The sequence below is a fragment of the Solanum verrucosum genome, unplaced genomic scaffold (assembly GCF_900185275.1).
Source record: "Solanum verrucosum unplaced genomic scaffold, falcon-dt-bn FXZP01000049.1, whole genome shotgun sequence".
NCBI lineage: Eukaryota > Viridiplantae > Streptophyta > Magnoliopsida > Solanales > Solanaceae > Solanum > Solanum verrucosum.
Window position 1 is genome coordinate 6,055,191 of NW_026020221.1, and position 18,789 is coordinate 6,073,979.

Sequence of the window (18,789 nt, forward strand, 5' to 3'; positions counted from 1 at the left end):
TCAGATTAGTCACATTTTAATGTGAATATATATTACACATTGGATGAAAAATCGAAAAACAAAAAGAATATCAACTTTTTAAAATTAAATTTGATATTTAGTTGAACTCGATTTTCGATGAACACCCCTAGTGATGAGTATATAAAGCTTAGCTCTGAAGAGTTGAAATAAACTAAGAAAACTATGGAGACTCCTTCATATGATATCAAAAACAAAGGTATCATTTCTTTATATGCCTAAGTATTTATTTATTTATTTTGTAACTGAATTTTTATATTAAAATCACCAAGTGAGAGTTTAACAAGAATCATCTTAAAGAAAAAAATATTATTTACTAATCATTGTATTATCCTCCAGGAGATGATATGCAAGAAGATCTAAAGGTGAAACTTCACCATGAGAAGGTAACTTTAATTTCTCCTATTTCTTTTTCAACTTTTTTATTTATTATTTTTGTAATTTTTTTTTTGATATTATTCTGTTCATATGGTCTCATTATCTAATAAATAATGTGTGTGAATCACCATGTTATTTATGTTAGACTTCATAGATCAATAACTTTGTTGGTAAATTTTATTTAGACATTTAGATTATGATTTGTTTTAATTGTGCACTTTCAAACATGATAAAGTATTCATGTTAGACACTTTCAGTTCAAATTTTGAATAAAAATTGTACGTGCTCTTAAACGTTTACTAGGTAGTTAAGTTAACTACATAAAATATGTCATCTCATTTGATTATATACATCAGTCTCAATTGGAACATACTTGAGATTTTACGATTTATCAACACTAATGTGTATAGTTAAAGAAAGTGACATATTTCAAGTGGTTAGCTTTTCTATATAATTGACATTTGAAAATACACGTAAGAGTTCTTTCAAATTTAATTAGATCGATATCAAATAAAAATATTTTATTATATGTTCAATTGAAACAACCCGTAGTCGAGTGTTCAATTAAAATTGAATGACAATTAGTATAAGGAACTATCGATATATTAAGCATTTATGTTGTAAATCTCTCTTATATTAGTGGAGTCATGGAAAGTAAATTTTAAATTATATAAATGATGGGTCAAATACGAGTGAGACGGCGTACACATCATTGTTTGTATTTGTAAGATTCCCTTGGTTAATTTGTTGTTGTATGGATCAAGTTGAACAAATTGGCTTATGATTCATTAATTAGCTCTTCTTGATTCAATTTATTTACGGGTATAATTAAATAATGATTCGATTCAATTTTTTTTACTCATCTGAAATCATTCAATCAATTCATTTATCACCCTTATTTACGACTCATTTGAAATGATAGTTTTTATACTCTGTATATAATTTGCTCAGATATTCTTTTTTGATTTTTTAAAATTTTGTGTTTAATCAAACTATTATTTATAATCGAAGGATATTGAAAAAAAAAATTCCATCAAAATTTACAGGGAGGAGATGAAAAAGAAAAAATAATTGAAAAGCAGACTCCATTCCAAGATATCAAGAACAAAGATACCATCACTTCATATGTTTTAAGTATTTAATTTTCTTTTTTTTTTTCTTATCTTCTTATTTTAATCATGTTAAAGAAGTTAATATTATTGTATTTTTTGTAACTTTATAATATTATCCACCAGGAGATGATGCACAAGAAATACCAAAGGTGGAACATGAGGGGGTAACTTATTTGTTGATTAATCAATTTATTTTAATCCGTTCGAAATCACTTGCCCCATTTATCCACCCCCCCCCCCCCACACACACACACTTAAAATGATAGTTTTGATGCTTTATATATTCTTTTTTTAAAATTTAAACTTTTATGTTCAGTCAAATATGATTAATAAAATTAGACAGTGGAAATATTATTTATTATTGGAGGATATTACAGGGAGGAGATGGAAAAGAGAAAATAGTTGAAAAAGAGATTATATCCAAATGTATCATCAAGATTGAAGGTATAATCTATTTATATGTCTAAATATTTGATTTTCTTCTTATTTTTCAGCTTTTTTAGTATGGTTTTTTTTTCTTTTTGTGAATCATTTTCAAGAAGTTAATATTAAATTTGGTAACTTTAATTATGATATTTAATATTCAGGAGATGATGCACAAGAAAAAATAAAGGTGGAATATGAGGAGGTACCTTAATTTCTTCTTTTGACTTTTTATTCATTATTTTTTGTATATTTTACTGTGTTTATTTCATGTTCACAAATTATATATATGTTATATTCAAAATAAACATGCTCTGAAATCTAATAATGATTTTGAAACTGCTCTCTGAGTTTTTCTTTATTTTGAATTTTAATTCCCTCTCATTTCTTTGCCTTTGCACTCACTTTAAGAAACTGTTAATTAGAGTATTTATTTTTAGTAAAAATAATTCATATTAATAACTTTAGCAATCTAATTATTTCTTTACTACTACATCAATTCTTTTGAAAAATAGCTATTTAATGATAAACGTAAAATTAAATCTCATCCAATTTTTGGATAGAATCGAACAATTACTCATTTATTAATTCAGACTATATTTTGACGCATTCAAATTCAATTTAATCAGCTTATTTATCACTTTATACACCATTTATCTAAAACGATAATTGTCCATATTTGTAATTTGCAACATGTCATATATCTTTTTAAAAATTTCTAAAATTTTCTGTCTGATTTCTTATTGAAGGATATTGCTTTATTTATCTTCAAAATTACAGGAAGAATATGAAAAAGAGAAAATAGTTGAAAAAGGGAGTCCATCCCAAGATATCAACAACAAAGGTATCATCTCTTCGATCATATGCTTAAGATTTATTTTTCTTCTTATTTTTTATCTTCTTTTTATATATTTACTTTAGTATGAAACTTTTTTTTCAAAAAAAAGAAAAGAAAAATCATCTTAAATGAAATAGTATTATTTTTGGGTAACTTAAATCATTGACTTTATTCTCCAGGAGATGATCCACAAGAAAAACCAAAGGTGGAACATGAGGTAACTATATATATTTTTCTTCCTGTTTATTAGTGTAATTTTACAAGTGGAATTTAAAGAGGATGGAATATACACAATCTTATCTTTATCTTGTGGAGTTACTAAGACTGTTTCCAGATAGATCCTCAGTTTGAGTAAAACTAAAACATATCATAAATCCAGCATGTAAAGCAAATATAGTAATAAAGAAGTCATGTTGAAAACAAAACATTGATTCTGTGACGTGAGGGGCAATGTCAAGAGCTCCGTCAATTTGTTATCTCGTGTCATATGCAACATCCTTCTTCCTTCTCGCGAAGCACGGGAGTGCATAGCACCCAGTTCAACATGTAATGTCCGATAATAATGCTAAAATAGTGAATCTATCGGTACCATAACAATAGTATAGAACTTTGAACCTAATGACCGTCCAAGTAATCTTCTAAAATGAAGGATCCCCATTAGCAACAAAAATTTGTGTCTAACTAATATACAATAACAATAATATATCTGGTGTAATTTACGAGTGAAGGTAGGTTTGAAGTTAAACATAATCAATAAAATTGGACAAAGGAGATATTATTTATTATTGAAGGATATTGATCTTTTTTTTCCTTCAAAATTTACAGGAAGGAGATGAAAAAGAGACTCCATCCCAAGATATCATCAAAATAGAAGGTATCAATCTATTTATATTTCTTATAAGTATTTTCTTCTTACAATTTTTTATTTCCTTTGATATATATGAAACTTTTTTTTTAATCATCTTTAAAAAAGTTAATACTTATTTTTGTGTAACTATAATCATGATATTATATTCCAGGGGAGGGTGCACAAGAAATAACAAAGGTGGTATGTGAGGTAGCTGAATTTCTTCTTCGAATTTTTCTATATATTATGTTTGTATTTTTTTTTGGTTCATCCGAATTTTTTTCGACATAAAATCTTACAATTTATATATGGTTAAAATTGTATTGAGTTAACAGTAAAAAAACACATTTAAACTATCTTTTTTTTTTAGTTTCATACCTAAACTATTGAAAGTGCATGTGTCTGCCCTCATGACCTCGGTTCAAAGCCAGCTAGAACCACGTTTTAAATGATTTAAAAAAAACTATTGAAAGTGTGAGAAATACACTTAAAGTCTTAAACTATCACTCGTTTTTTTTTTATTTTATGTATATGCAATAGACATTGAATCCTCTTCGACTTATTCGTATGTTTACTTCCTCATATATTAAATCCCTTAATAAAAATTCTAACTCGGCCACCGTATATATCTTTTGTTTTGATTTTTAATTGCATTTCATTTCTTTAGTTATAATAAGGGTCTAGTACTTTATTTAATTTATAGCATGATTATACTATTTTTTGGACACTACAAGAAGCATGCAATTAAAATCTCAAACTTTTTTCAAGAAAATATTATAATTTTTTTCTAATTGTTTATTATAAAAGGATATTAATTTTCTTTTTTTCTTTCAAATACAGGAAAGAGAGAAAATTGTAATACGAGAAGATCTTGCGGTTCATTCAACACCTCCATCAAAGCGTGATCCTCCCAAAATGCAAACAGACAATAATAAACTCTAGAATATCCAAAATCTAATAAATAAAAATATTTATAATTCAGAACGATAAATTAAAATTCCGAATTCGTCTCTGACAAAAATAAGTCAAATATGTTAATCGGACGATATTTGTCTTTCTATTGTATTTTTAAGTGTAATTTTGTTATTGTACTTTGAGAAGATTTCTTAGATTGTAATGTACTTGTGTTGCTTCCTTTCTTTTGACTTATTTATATAAAATTATAATAATTACTTACTTTTCTTTGATTTAATAAGGAAGAATAAAAAGTTACGAGTCAAAAATATATTTAAATTAGTTTAATTTTTTAAATTTTATATCTGAATTATTGAGAGTGTGAAATTTTTACTCGAAGTTTAAAGTTACTTCATTAATGATATCAAAATATTTGTATTTGCCTGAGGCCTCAGCCCTCATTAATTGCATATGTTGACGCTTAAAATGTTTGTGAATACGTGCTATACTACTACAAACTTTCAGATATAAATAATTTTACAAAAGTTTACTAGTCAATAATAATAATAATTAGTAATTCTTTGATAGGAAGCTTTCACATGGATCGTGGTATTTTCTTTATGTTGAACATGTATCTTTTTTTTTTTTTTTAAATATATAAATTTATGGGTCAAGTTTTATATTTAATTTTTTTTGTTTTGAAGTTCAACCTTTTTTGGAGAATTTGATATTTGAAATCATAATTTAGAATTGAAATTAAGATTTTATGCATATTTCATAAACAAACACTTATTTCAAATCAAATTTTAAGGGCCTGTTTCATGCGATGTGGAATCATTATTTAAATCAGATTGATATGAAGTTGAAATTTTGTTTGGACATACAATTTTAAATTGTTTAAGTTATATTTTTTTCAAAAACATAAAAACCCCACAAGCAATTATGAAAAGTATCAAATTTATTGAACCCAATGTTTATGCAATCTTATCAAATGAGCAAATTATAATTCATAAACAAATATTAGAATGTCCTAAGGTGCAAAATTGGTAAATCACATATCAAGTTCTTTATATAAATACAAATTTTCAAATATACATAATTTTATAAAGATTTATTCGTCATAATAGATGTCAAATATGAGTAATGATAGATCTATTAATCGCCACCAGATACCTACAATCTTCAATGAGGGTGAAACTATCACTATAACAAATAAAAGATTTTTGTCACAATTTTTAATGACAATAATATAATTGTCTATATATTATAGTTAGCATTAATAATAAATATATATTTATAATCATTAGCCTATATAATTGTCGTTAAAACTTTTAACAACTCTGATATTTAACTTATGCAAATATTTTTACGATAATAAATATTATCGCTAAAAAAATATCTATCACCTCTGAATATTTGCTAAAAGAAAAATATCTATCACTTCTAAATATCTTCTTGTTGTATTATGTATGTCCTCTAATTCACAGTGAAATTTCGGTTAAATTTAAATTCATATTGAAAAGTGCCATATTAAGAGTAAAGCACTCCCTAACAAAGATGACTCCATATTCAAAAAATTCAAACAAAATATTTAATTAAAAATCAAGAAATGTTTACTATCCACTTAGAAAGCTTAATATAGCAATTAAATTGATCTTACATCCAACATCAATAAATTATAATTTCAAAGGGTCATCCAACCCAACATCATCCCCTTTTTTCATAGAAGAGAAATTTAGTAAAAGAAAAATAAGAATATGCTGATCGTGTCGTAAAAATCATACTTTTTGTATTTTTATTTGTTTCTTTTATTTTAACCTGATACACAGTTTATAAAATAATTATAAAAAATAAATCTTAAATTAAAAATATATCAATAAAACAATTTTAATCTTATAATCTTAAATATATTAAGTGTAAAATTAAAATTAAAAAATTATTTATTTATTCATTTTTTTTTAAAAAAATAAGTCAAATAAATTTGAACTAAACATTAAAAATCTAAGAGACAATAAGTAGTGGTAGTCATGTAGCAAATAATCAAACTTGAATTAAAAAGTGACTAACCGTGCAAAAAAAAATTGTCAAAAGCTGAAATTATTGTACTGCGTGTTTGTGTCATCATTAATATTTGTCGTGATCTTCAATGAGAATCAAACTTTAGATCTATTATTGTGAAAAAAATAATATCCTATTGATATTACAATATTGATCAAAACTTTAGGGTAAATAATTGATGTGGATATATAAAGCTCATAACTGATATTATCCATAGAAATAAATCAAGAAAATCTATGGCAGTTGCGTTATTTGTCCAAGATATCAAGAACAAATTTCTAGATCTAATTAAATTCCTTATTTCTTTTGGTAAAGGTATTTCATTTTCTTCTTCTTTTTCATCTTTATTAAAGAAGTAGAAAAATATTTATCTTAAAGAAGTTTATTTTTATAACTTTGATCATGATATTATTCTCCAGGAAATGATGAGCATGAAAATTTAAACATTGAAAATGAGAAGGTAACTTATTCATTTATATATATATATATACATTTAATATTTTGTTTTGTTTTTCTCCTTTCATTAAATTCCTTGACACTTCATTTACTTCCACTTCAATCTTTTTGCTCGTGAGTGGAAAATATATTTCTATTGGAAGTTAATAATGAATTAGCAAATAAGAAGGTATTATGATTAAATTTTTTAGTATTGATAATTAATTTCATAAATTCCTCTAGTTTAGGAATTAATTAATTACTTAGATAAGCTCTAGTTTACAATATTATGTATCTTATCAGATTTTGGTACATCTGGATACATATATTTCAATTGTTCTTGATACATTGTATCTAAGTGGATTCGCATATATATATATTAGATCATCCTCTCTCTCATCTCACTGCCGCTCTCCTATATATCTACTATTCCAAATAGTGAATCACAACAGTCATCAGATACATACAACCGGTATTTATCTAGTATAATTTGCATGTATCCGGGATATATAACAATATCTCGCTCGCCTCTCTTCCTATTTTAGTGTATATATCAGCAAAACTACATATATCAAATTGTATCTTTTTCAATATATGGTAGGAAATTCTTAATTAATTGTAAGATATGTAATATTTTAAAAGTATAAATAATAATAGAATATATGATAATGAAGTATGTGTGATTACGTAGTTTCTCCTTTAAAATATACATATTTTCTTGAATAATGACTTCCGCCATATCAAACACAATGTAATGTAATTTTTATTTTGGATCGTTCAAGGTGATATTTTTTCATATATATATTTTTAGTATTTATAAGTTAAGATTTTTTTTTTAATTATTTCAAAAATAATTACAGGGAATGAATGAAGAAGAAAAGGGAGCTTTTGTAAGGCCAGCAGTAGCAAGACGTTCAACACCCCCAGGAAAACGTAAACCTCCTCGATTTCAGACTGGAAATAATATTTCCTAGCTGTAAATAAAATAATTAAATTTGTAGATTTTGAAAATATTGAATTTTTTATGGTTTTTTTAATGTAATTTGACAAGCAAAGTTTATTTTAGTGGTGAAGCACCTCTATAATCAATTGATAAATTAAAGGCTCATGTTACAAATCTATTGAGCTTTATTCAGTAGAGGTACTCGATTCAGTGATCGATTTTTAGGTTTTATTATAAGTCTTTATGTAAATCAATAGTTCAAGTCGCTCTCAAAGGTAGAACACTTGTTATTTTGATAATTCTAGTCCTATAGGATGCAAAATATATTTTTTCTCACTATATTAATAGCTAAATATACACATTCTTATTAGGGTATTTTGAGATTATAATTCTAGCATATGTGTTTTTTATTCGTCGAAAATCGATTTTATGATGACCCTTGTTTCAAAGGCAGCCCTGGGTAAGGGCTTTTACCCAAGGCTGGAGTTTTGCTTTCATGAAATAAGAAGGATAACAAAATTAAAGGTATATACATCATAATTATAACTTTTATTTTGTATTAATAATTTTACTTTTATTTTTGTCGATTTTATTTTCTAGATTACAAATTCTAAACCGTTTTATTTTATTTTGGCATCTAACAAATAAGATGAATCAATATGATCAAGTGTGTAATTAAGTCACCTAATCTAGTTATTTTTTAAACCCCCAACTATTCTAGATTATTATTTTTCAAGTGTTTGTTACATCATTATACTAAATGAAGTTTCCAAAGAGGATCACTAAAGATAAAGTCAAGTTTTTAATATTATTATTATTATATATTTTGCTTCTAGAAATTTATTTATTCGATTAATGGGAAGTTACATCATGTACGTACCGAGTTGATGGTTAACTAATGGAGAACATAGGACAAAATTACTTGATGAAGCATATTCTACTTCTTTATTATTTTTATAGTGATATTTTCAAATAATTACAAAATATAGCGAGATTATGTAATTATATATCTTATAGACACTTATATACGTATTTATGTATCATAAAAAACCTTAGCCATCACTATAACTTCATCCTCAATTGTTCGTTGTCGCCAGAGTAACTACATTGAATCTAGTTTGCCTCACATACAGTTAATGTCTTCACATACATCCAGTTTAATTAGCTTAGAAAACACATACATACACATACAGTTGGCCACACATTACAACTTATTTTTGTTTTAAAAACATATATATGCATGCATACATATACATGCATATACCATTACAATTAAATATTGTATTCACATAATTTCAATTACGACTAGATATTGTATGTGCACGGTTATAATATATTTTGCTATCTTTTGAAAGAAAAATGTTGTTACGTTTTGAAAACAAAAAAAAAAAAAAAAAAAAATATCGCTATATTTTGTAAAAAAATAAATACTGATACTAACAACACTACTTATGAAATATTCTTAAAACGGATCTAAGAGACAAAATCTAGTCCATTTAGCCCGAATTAAACTTGGGCCAATCTTGTGAACCAATATACTCTAAAATATATTAAAAATTATTATCTTTTATACTATATTCGTGCACTTTTAATTGTCATAGTTTTCTTTTTTAGAGTCAAACTATAAAAAAATTGACTAATATTTTACATTTATTTTTCATATTGATATGCAAAAAGTTGCAATTTATAATACTTTCCGTATAGTTTTTGAATTTCTAAATTTATTATTTAAAATATCAAATTAATATAATCTAATTTAACGTTGAAAATTAGTCAAATTGACTTTCCAAGAGTGCAACATGACAAATAAAAGTAAACGGAGGGAATATATAATTTGACCTAATATGAGCAGGTGCCAGAAGAAGGTAAAATTTGAAGATGGGAAGGTAACTAATCAAATAAACAAATTGATAAACCTTCCACGTACATAGTTTAAAAATAAGTTTTAAATATATAGAAGTTGAACTCGAGAAAAAGAATAATGAAAAAAACTTTATATTGGCATAAGTAAATCAATAAATCATACATATACACGTGAATGAAAGAAAAATACTCCAAATATATATTTATGTATTGAAGACATAATTAAATAAATAAAATCTGTTTTTTTTGTTTAACAACTAAATTTTGACATACTTCAATTAATATCAAAGTAGATAAAGATCATAAATTTGAATCTCGTCGCCACTAATTATATTATCTAAAAGAAAAGAAAACCTACCTGTCGGATTCACGAAAAATAATTAAACCCTTGCTGCCTTGCACATGTGAAGGCATTTAAAAGTTGGTACGTGAGAAATTACTTTTTAAATAAAATAATATGTGGGTTCTATCTTTTTCAACTTCATTTCTTTTCTTCTTTTTTCGAAATTTTGACCAAAGTAAGTTGAATTTAAAACCAATTCACCTAACTAATACGTTTTTTAAATTTTTTACAAAAGTAGTATAAACGTACTTCATAGTAAAGTTTTAGGTTATTTTTATTTTAAAAATTCAACAGACAGAACAGCTGACGGATCTGACGACGTTAAATGAATAAACGTTAATATGAGTAACGTTTTAGGTGTAAAACGTACTCACAATAACGTTTATTGAGAATCCAATCACATCTAATCCTGTAAATTCAGAATGAAATCCTGCAAATTTAAAACGCTACTCATAGTAACGTTTTACACCTAAAACGTAACTGTGAGTAATGTTTTAGGTGTAAAACGTTACTCACAATAACGTTTGTTGAGAATCCAATCACATCCAATCCTGTAAATTCAGAATGAAATCCTGCAAATTTAAAATGTTACTCATAGTAACGTTTTACACCTAAAACGTTACTTTGAGTAACGTTTCTAAAGAATCCAATCACGGGCCTTCAACTCCTGGAAATTTAGAATCGAATCCTGCAAATTTAGCTGTAAAACGTTACTATGAGTAACGTTTCACCTTAAAAACGTGACTGTTAGTTACAACACATGTGATTATAAAATAAATGTTGTTGTAAGGAATTTTTTGCATATTCCAACAATATTCATCAAAACTTTCACTTTGAGTGTTAAAATAATATTCATAAAATTTCATCAGGTATGAATTAAATAAGTCAAATTTATCATATTATGTTAAGTTCTTACTATAGCTTTAAAATTATTTTTTAAATTTATTAATATTATTTTAAAAAAATATCTTATTTTTATGTGTAGGATAAAGATGACGAGCTTTGAACATAATGTGATGGTTGCTTTGTATTGGGGTGGCGAAATAATTACGGATATGAACGGATTTAGGTATACTGAATGTGCTAGAATGATTATTAGTATGTCTACCTCAACTTACTATGTTGAATTGGTTGGATTGTTGCATGAGAAAATGGGAACAAATAGTGAAAATATTCATATGGATATTTCTGGAAAATATCCATGTTCAATTCAAGGTAACAATACAAGGTTCATTGAGTTTAAAATTGAGAATGACCAATCTTTATTACAATTTCTTTTCATACCTCAAAAATTTGCGGATAAGATTGATATAAATGTCTTGGAGATGTATGTAAAGTCCAAATCAATAGATCAAAATGTTGTATTTCAAGTTAGTGGTCATCATGGTTATCACATGAATTTATTGGCTCAAAATTATGGCTTTACCACGGCCAATCAACCTCATTTTGTAGAACCGATTGTTCAACCACCATTCCAACAATTGTCGATGCAAGGTCATTGATCATTTGGTGAAGGATCAAGTAGTCAAATGCATATTGATAATAGTCACAGAGATTATGAGGCCAGGTAAAACAACAAATCTATATTTTACTGAATTTTAGTGTAACAATTTAATAAGATAATTTTATTGTTAGTATACATAAATTATCTCTTATTGATAGAAGATTTAACCTTTTAGAGTATAAATTAATGCTTTTAAAACAAGCTTCTATATTTATAATTTTGCTAGAATTTAACTAATATTTTTTTACAGAGATAATGAGACCAATATTGATCTATATAAAGATGTAAATGCTGAAATTAGTGATGAAAGTTCGGAGGAATATGAACCTCCAAAAGATGGTGATGAAAGTGAACCTGATGAAGATATTGATGATATTAGAGATTTTTCTCAGAATGGTGTAAATCTTCATAATCATAAACAAGGCGTGTCTGAAATACAAAATCATGACATACCCTATTTCAGGACATTAGAGAATGAGGAAGACATTTTCATGTCTACATGTGAATCTGAAATGGACTATTGTTCAATTTGGTCTGAGGAAGCAAAAAAGGATTTGAAAAAAGGTATGTTTTTTAGTAGTAAAGAAAAGTTGAAACGGGCGATAACGATTTGGAGTTTGCACAAAAATAAGGAGTTTAAGGTGGTAACATCTACCAAGAGTCTATGGGTTGTGAGATGTAAGTTTTATAGTTTATTGGGTTGCTTGTGGTTTCTTCGAGGTCGAAAAGTTGGAGATAATCTTTGGAAGATAGGAAAATATGTTGAAAATCATAGATGTGAGACTGAAGGGTTTTCTACTGGTCACGCCAATCTAAATACCAATTTGATTGCATCACTGTTTTTAAATCAAATTAGCAAAAATCCTAAGTACTTGGTGGTAGATGTCATTTCAAAGGTTCATGAAAAATTTGGTCATCAAGTGACATACAGAAAAGCGTGGCTTGGACGTCAACGCGCATTTGAATTGGTGTATGGTGACTTTGAGAAATCATTTAGTGACCTACCTAAATTTTTTGCAGCGTTTCAACACTTTAACCATGGAACAGCTGTGGAATGGAAACACGAAGAGTCTATGAGTTCATCAGAGGTAAAAACTTTTAAATTTGTATTTTGGGCTTTCAAGCCATGCATAGATGGATTCCAAACATGTCGCCCTGTTATTTCAGTATATGGAACTCATATTTATGGAAAGTATGAGATCAAATTATTAATTGTTGTTGGAATTGATGGAAATGATAACATTCTTCCTTTAGCGTTTGCTATTGTAGACAAAGAGTCAAAAGAGGCATGAAAGTGATTTTTTAGAAATTTGAGTGCACATGTGATAAAAAGTAGACAAGATGTATGTGTTATATCTGATAGGGAAAAAGGAATCTTGACTAGTTTGCAGGAGTTGCGGCGATTTCAAGAGCCTCGAGCCTTTCATCGATTTTGCATAAGGCATCTGAAGAGCAACTTTCAATCGAAATTTCCAAACAAGGACCTCAACAGACTGATGTGGAGGGTTGCTTCAGCCCATCAAGTAAGGAAGTTTGAATCCTTGATGTGAAAAATTAGAGAAGAAAATGTCGAAGCACATGAATACCTCATGGAAATTCCCTTGGACAAATGGACTGTTAGCCATGATGGTGGAAAAAGATGGGGAGTGTTGACAACAAATCTTTCAGAGTCGTTCAATGGAGTGTTGAAAAAAGCACGAGGTTTGCCTGTCACTACTATGGTTAGACTTTCATTGGAGCAAACTATTGAACGGTATACCCGTAGGTCTCAAATAGCGCACCAACTTGCAGAACAAAATGAATTATGGACTGAGAGGTTCAAAATAAAGTGGGAGAAGAATTATGAAAGTTCAAAAAGGCACTTTATTTTTTATTGAAATATACCCACATGGGTATACGAGGTTATATCAATACAAGCTGATGGTACTAGTGCTAATCCTCATTGTGTTTCACTGAATGAAAGAAAATGTGATTGTGGAAAATGGGTTAATTTGCACTTCCCATGTTCACATGTCATGAAGGTAACTGATAGAATGGGAGGGCTAGCTAGAAATTTTGTTAGCGAGCATTTCACAATAGAGAGTTATGTTGCAACATATTCTGGGTCATTCTCACGGCCTATTGGTCATGAGGCATATTTGCCATCTCCAAGTTTTACAACGAGAAGTAATGAATTCTATCGTCATCCTAATCGGCCAAGGACAACTAGAATACCTAATGAAATGGATCGTGGTTCTACAGTGTATGAGCGAGATTGTGGATTATGTAGGCAGACTGGACATGATAGGCGTCGATGTCCCAATCATAATTAAATTTAAGTGAATAGTTATGGGTCGATGTCTAATTGTGTTAATTTCCTTTCAGTTATCTACTGTAACTGAAATAATCATTAATCTTTTGCAATTATGTTATTAGTGCATAAATTTTTCCAGATTTTCAGATTGCTAATAGAGGAAAAATTATTAGTGTTAATTTCCAGATTTACAGATTTCCAGATTGCTAATAGAGGAAAAATTATTAGTGTTAATTTTCAGATTTACAGATTGCTAATAGAGGAAAAATTATTAGTGCATAAAGTTATCTACTGCATAAACTTAGAAATGTAGAGGAAAAAACAAACTTAACTTAGAAATGCTCAAATTGCTAATACTTTAAACAACTCGAAATGTTTGATATTATATAATTGGACACACAGCTAATACAAGATTGATTTACATGATTTTTCACTTCTTTCTCTTTCAATACTTCATGGTCCAATAAATGCCGGGACACACAACTCTCGAGTAGAAACTCCAAAATTGAAATCCAACGCCAGAAATTAATGTCATTTACTTCGTCCAAATAGCTTTGCACAAGCTCGCAAGTGAGATCATTATACTGGAACAAAGAATATAATCAGGACCCAAAGTAGGTCTACAACATAATGGAAATACTCAGGAGATAAACTAAATATCTCACTGTAGAACATGTCCCAAAACCCATAAATCTTGAACAATTCTCAGCAAATGAAAGCGTTAATACTCACATTGCTTGGAGCAGCACAATGATTGATATTTACAATGATCGACTTAAGAGAATATATCACTAGTTAAAGCATAAATAAAATGTAATATATTATTTTTCAATTGTATCTAATAGCTACAAGGAAAAAAAAATTCACACAGTAAAGAAATTAAGACAACCTTTATAAAAGTTTAATGAAGATCTAAGTAGCATTCATTCTTGATATTAGCAGTCTTAATTACAATGAATATTCTTTGACTAAAGAACTTTCACAGCCTTGTTTCCTACAAGGCCTAATCATTCTCCAAACCCTTGAACAAAAGTTCCATGATATCTACATAAGATATAAACTCTGCAAGTAATGGCTAACCAAAAAATTCAAAGGGAAGATAAGAAACAGATAATGCATAGTACCTGTGGCATTTCGAGAAAGAGCAAAGGAAAAGAGGAGAGAGATGGATCTGCAAACCGAAGGGAGAAGAGAGATGAGAGGGAGGACGAGTACAATGAAACCTCTCAATTACAGTTCTTTGTTTCTCTTTGCTTGTTTCTTTTTGCCATGCTGGCGAAGATAGTGACTCCCTGACAAACAAGGGTAATTTTAAATTATTCAACTAAAAAGAGGAACATTTATGTCAAAAAATAATATAAAGATGTTAATAGTACCAGTCCCACAACGCTTAGAAAAAATCGTACGTTTCTCCTTCACTGATGGTTCACCACATTCGTTTGCATTCTCCACTTCATTGTTGGAATCATCCAACTCATTACTTTCTATATGATTGTTGGAGTCCACTAAATGATTAACAACATTAGGGGTCTCAATGGACATTGGCAGCCCAGGTGATGAATTAAAGTTGGGGGCATTCTCAAAATGTTGAGGCCGAGAACCACCAAATACATTCTCAAGTGACGAAAGACTTGAATTCCTTAATATTTGTGACCTCGTGTATGGGACAATATCAATATTTGTTGGTTGATATGTCATACCTGATGCCCCAGGAGTGAACTCCTGAGTTTGGCCCCTTGAAATGAAACCAATATCAGAAGTTGTGTGATCATCTTCGGAGACTGATTTGTCAATTTCAATAGGCGTTCGTCCTTTCTCAATAGCACGAGCCATCCTACCAGTAACACCACCTTTTCCTCGCCTACGAACAGGGGAATGTAAATGATCATCATGCACCTCATCTCTTCTACAATCGGCTTGTACATTAATCCTATCAGCCTCGTGCACATATGTCAAGCATTTTTCTCCTTCGTTCCAGACCATTGCACGAAATATGTATAAATCCTCCATTGATGGCTGATCACCAAGTGCTCTGGTTCTATCAACCATGGAATAAATATGACGCACCTACACAAAGATCAATTCTTTTTCTAACAAGCATTTTCGATTCTTTTTTCTAACAGATGCTCAAACAAAGATCAATCTGAAGCACTTATATAATATTTTCTAAGAAAAAACATAGGTAACAATTTTCCAAGTCAAATTTTTTGAGAAGAAGTAATATCTACCCTGCCATTGATATATCCTCAAAAGATAAATCACAAACACACGAAATCTAATACATACCATTGTTTCATATGCCGTTGAATTTGGTACATAACCTTCTTGTTGTTGAGGACGTTGAGTAGGATTACCGATAACAAGACGAGTAATGCGTCTGAACCAAATAAGGTAAGGGTCATCATATCGAAGTGGTTCACGATTGAACGGTGCATCACAAATATATTGAAGCTCTTGGTTCCAAAAAGGCAACTATTGTGCATGGTCCAACTTCCAATTTGTATTTGGTCTGCCCCTACGATTATGGTGAAAATGTGTGGCATCAAATAGAAATGGAGTTGGTGTCGTTTGTTTCAATCCAAATTGTCTCATAACTCGATTAGGCAAGTGAACCTCGACGACATCCCAACAAAAAATTGGAGCTCTAACACACTATATGTCTCGTCCAATTCGACAATAGTCAGGAAGATTCTCAATTAAGTCATCCGAATATGGTTCCCAAATAAACTACATAAAGAGAAAAGAAATGAGTTTCAACTACAATATATACATAAAAAAAATTTAAAAAACCTGTATACCATCATTCCTGATCCTCTGTCATGGAATCAAGTGCATCCCTAAAAACTTTCAACACATGCTTAGTGGTATCAGTCCAACTAAAATGTGCAAACCATCTAGTAGCATGTGGACCCCTAGGTAAACCAATAAGAAAATTATTTTCGGTGTCCTTTTGTGCTATTACCTGAGGTTTGAGGACAGTAACTCTCTCCCATGCCCAAATCTAAACATAATATATAAATATATAATTATGAGATTATAAACTAGAAGAAATATTTATAAATAATTGATGTAGTTATTAAGTATACCTGGAGTAGTGGTAGAAATCCAGCTATCTCGTTTTGGTTACTCTGTGAGGCCTTACAGAAAAAGCGATACAAGCACGCTAAGGTTACACTACCCCAACTATAAGAGCTAATTACACTGAGATCCTCGAGCATAGGAAGGAACATAAGCTTTAAATAGTTGCCAGATGTATCTGCCATCATCATACCAGCAATCATCCAAAACATGTAACATCTAGCCATTTGATTGATCATATCTTGTGTTGCCAAGTCAGGTAACTGTAGTTGCTTGAGCATATGTGCATTAAGTGCAGTTACCTTGAGGCTACTACGGTTGAAGTCTTGAGGACGTGGAATAAAACCTAACAATCTTTGACAAATATTTTGCCAATTCATTATGGTCCTTATCGACTCATCACCAAGTACTAGATCACCATTCACAGGTAAGCCGTACAACACTTCTACATCTTGCAAGGTGATTGTCGCCTCACCCGTCTTAAAGTGAAACGTATGAGGCTCAGGACACCATCTCTCTACTAGTGAAGTGATCAAACTACGATCAATACTAGGTCGATTTGATCTATAAACACCATATAATCCTGATAATTCAATCACTTCTAAGACTCATGGATGAATGGGATATTTCTTTACGAGGTCCCAAAATTTTCCATCACACCTCCTCGTATTTAAAATCATATTAACATTTCCATCCCATATATCCCGTGACCTATGGGTAAGTTGTTGAGTTAATACTGATGGTTCAAGTGGACCGGGATCCAATTGGTATGCACTATAACCAGTCATATACGTATCTATTAAAATGAAAAACACGTACGAAAGTAAATTAAATATTAATGTTAGTTCAAAATATAACAAGCAAATCAAAATAAATGTGCTGTCACCTAATGTTTCATTAAAATTTTGGAAAATGAACTCAATTTTAGTAGAGGTCGATTGCAAGTCAACCTGTTATAGTCTTCCATTCCATTTTCATGTGAACATGTTTTTCATTGTTTCTCTTTGCATCAACAAGATGTATCAATTCAAAATGAAAACACAACATACAAATCAGAATTTCTTGAGTGATTATTCTATATAACCAAAACGATGTAATTCGAGAAGATAGAAATTCTAAAATTCAAGCATTCCTTTTACTATTTTGTAAGGAAAAAAAAACATACCTCAAGGCTCTAACACAGGAAAAAAAACTTGATTCCAAGCTTTTCGAAAGATTTATAGCCATAATTTATTGTGAAACTCGATATAACAAGAAATCTCCAAAATTGATTTTGAAATAGAAGAGCTATCGTTTATCCATGAAATTAGGTTTTGACCTGAACTAGGCCAATCAAGAATCAGTGAACAGAGCATACACATGAATAAAATATAACATTCATACAGGGATTCAAAGATAAAATTGATGATCTCTCCGTCTAGTTGCAACAATAACAGTTAAGGAAAAGAAGGCATGATACAAGACATGGTGGAGTACAACACAACAAAGATTAAATTGCTTACTGAGAACTCCCGAGTCACCAGTGAGCTGGATCTGAGTGATGCTGGGGTCGTTGGTATTCCGGTCAATCACCGCCAAGGGTGACTACCTCGCTGCAAAGAGAAGAACAAGAACGTCAGGGAGCTCGATTCGTAGCTGCAAAATCTTGGAAATGGACTTGGACACATACCTGGAAAGAAGCTGAAGGGCCTGAGATGAAGTGAAAGAAGAAGGTTTCTCAAAACCACCATAGTTGTAGATCTGGACTAACCAATGTATTTTG

The 18,789-nt window shown here is 29.5% G+C and overlaps 3 protein-coding genes and 1 long non-coding RNA gene across 5 annotated transcripts; 3 read left to right on the top strand and 1 right to left on the bottom strand.

The window, feature by feature from the left end:
• The first annotated feature begins 160 nt into the window (after window positions 1-160).
• On the top strand, window positions 161-4,560 carry LOC125831251 (systemin-like). Of its 2 annotated transcripts, none has more exons than XM_049510444.1 (11): window positions 161-217; window positions 358-404; window positions 1,443-1,530; window positions 1,632-1,672; window positions 1,886-1,952; window positions 2,096-2,136; window positions 2,712-2,775; window positions 2,949-2,986; window positions 3,595-3,643; window positions 3,789-3,826; window positions 4,457-4,560. In XM_049510444.1, the coding sequence occupies exons 1-11, from the start codon at window positions 184-186 to the stop codon at window positions 4,556-4,558; spliced, it is 609 nt and encodes a 202-aa protein (XP_049366401.1). In that variant the 5' UTR covers window positions 161-183; the 3' UTR covers window positions 4,559-4,560. The 2 variants fall into 2 exon arrangements, with proteins under 2 accessions (XP_049366401.1, XP_049366402.1); XM_049510445.1 differs by having other exon boundaries at window positions 165-217; window positions 4,466-4,560.
• Window positions 4,561-6,758: 2,198 nt separating this feature from the next.
• Window positions 6,759-7,028, top strand: LOC125831373 (uncharacterized). The gene is made up of 2 exons (XR_007443185.1): window positions 6,759-6,883; window positions 6,988-7,028. It is a non-coding gene; the product is annotated as an uncharacterized LOC125831373 (long non-coding RNA).
• A 4,116-nt stretch (window positions 7,029-11,144) lies between these two features.
• LOC125831422 (uncharacterized) lies at window positions 11,145-12,948 on the top strand. The gene is made up of 2 exons (XM_049510627.1): window positions 11,145-11,380; window positions 11,907-12,948. The coding sequence occupies exons 1-2, from the start codon at window positions 11,145-11,147 to the stop codon at window positions 12,946-12,948; spliced, it is 1,278 nt and encodes a 425-aa protein (XP_049366584.1).
• Window positions 12,949-15,150: 2,202 nt separating this feature from the next.
• On the bottom strand, window positions 15,151-16,672 carry LOC125831322 (uncharacterized). Its single transcript, XM_049510523.1, has 3 exons — window positions 16,236-16,672; window positions 15,326-16,016; window positions 15,151-15,241 (listed from the first exon to the last, which is right to left on the bottom strand). Exons 1-3 carry the CDS (start codon window positions 16,236-16,238, stop codon window positions 15,180-15,182), a joined length of 756 nt encoding a protein of 251 aa, XP_049366480.1. The 5' UTR covers window positions 16,239-16,672; the 3' UTR covers window positions 15,151-15,179.
• Between the last annotated feature and the right edge of the window lie 2,117 nt (window positions 16,673-18,789).

Bases quoted from the DNA above. Each gene is read 5' to 3' on its own strand.
- LOC125831251 (XM_049510444.1), top strand. From the start codon at position 184: ATGGAGACTCCTTCATATGATATCAAAAACAAAG. The intron at 218-357 runs GTATCATTTCTT...ATTATCCTCCAG, and splicing joins ATATGATATCAAAAACAAAG to GAGATGATATGCAAGAAGAT. The intron at 3,644-3,788 runs GTATCAATCTAT...ATTATATTCCAG, and splicing joins AGATATCATCAAAATAGAAG to GGGAGGGTGCACAAGAAATA.
- LOC125831422 (XM_049510627.1), top strand. From the start codon at position 11,145: ATGACGAGCTTTGAACATAATGTGATGGTTGCTTTGTATTGGGGTGGC. The intron at 11,381-11,906 runs GTTCATTGAGTT...ATTTTTTTACAG, and splicing joins ATTCAAGGTAACAATACAAG to AGATAATGAGACCAATATTG.
- LOC125831322 (XM_049510523.1), bottom strand. The intron at 15,242-15,325 runs GTACTATTAACA...CTTGTTTGTCAG, and splicing joins TTCTAAGCGTTGTGGGACTG to GGAGTCACTATCTTCGCCAG.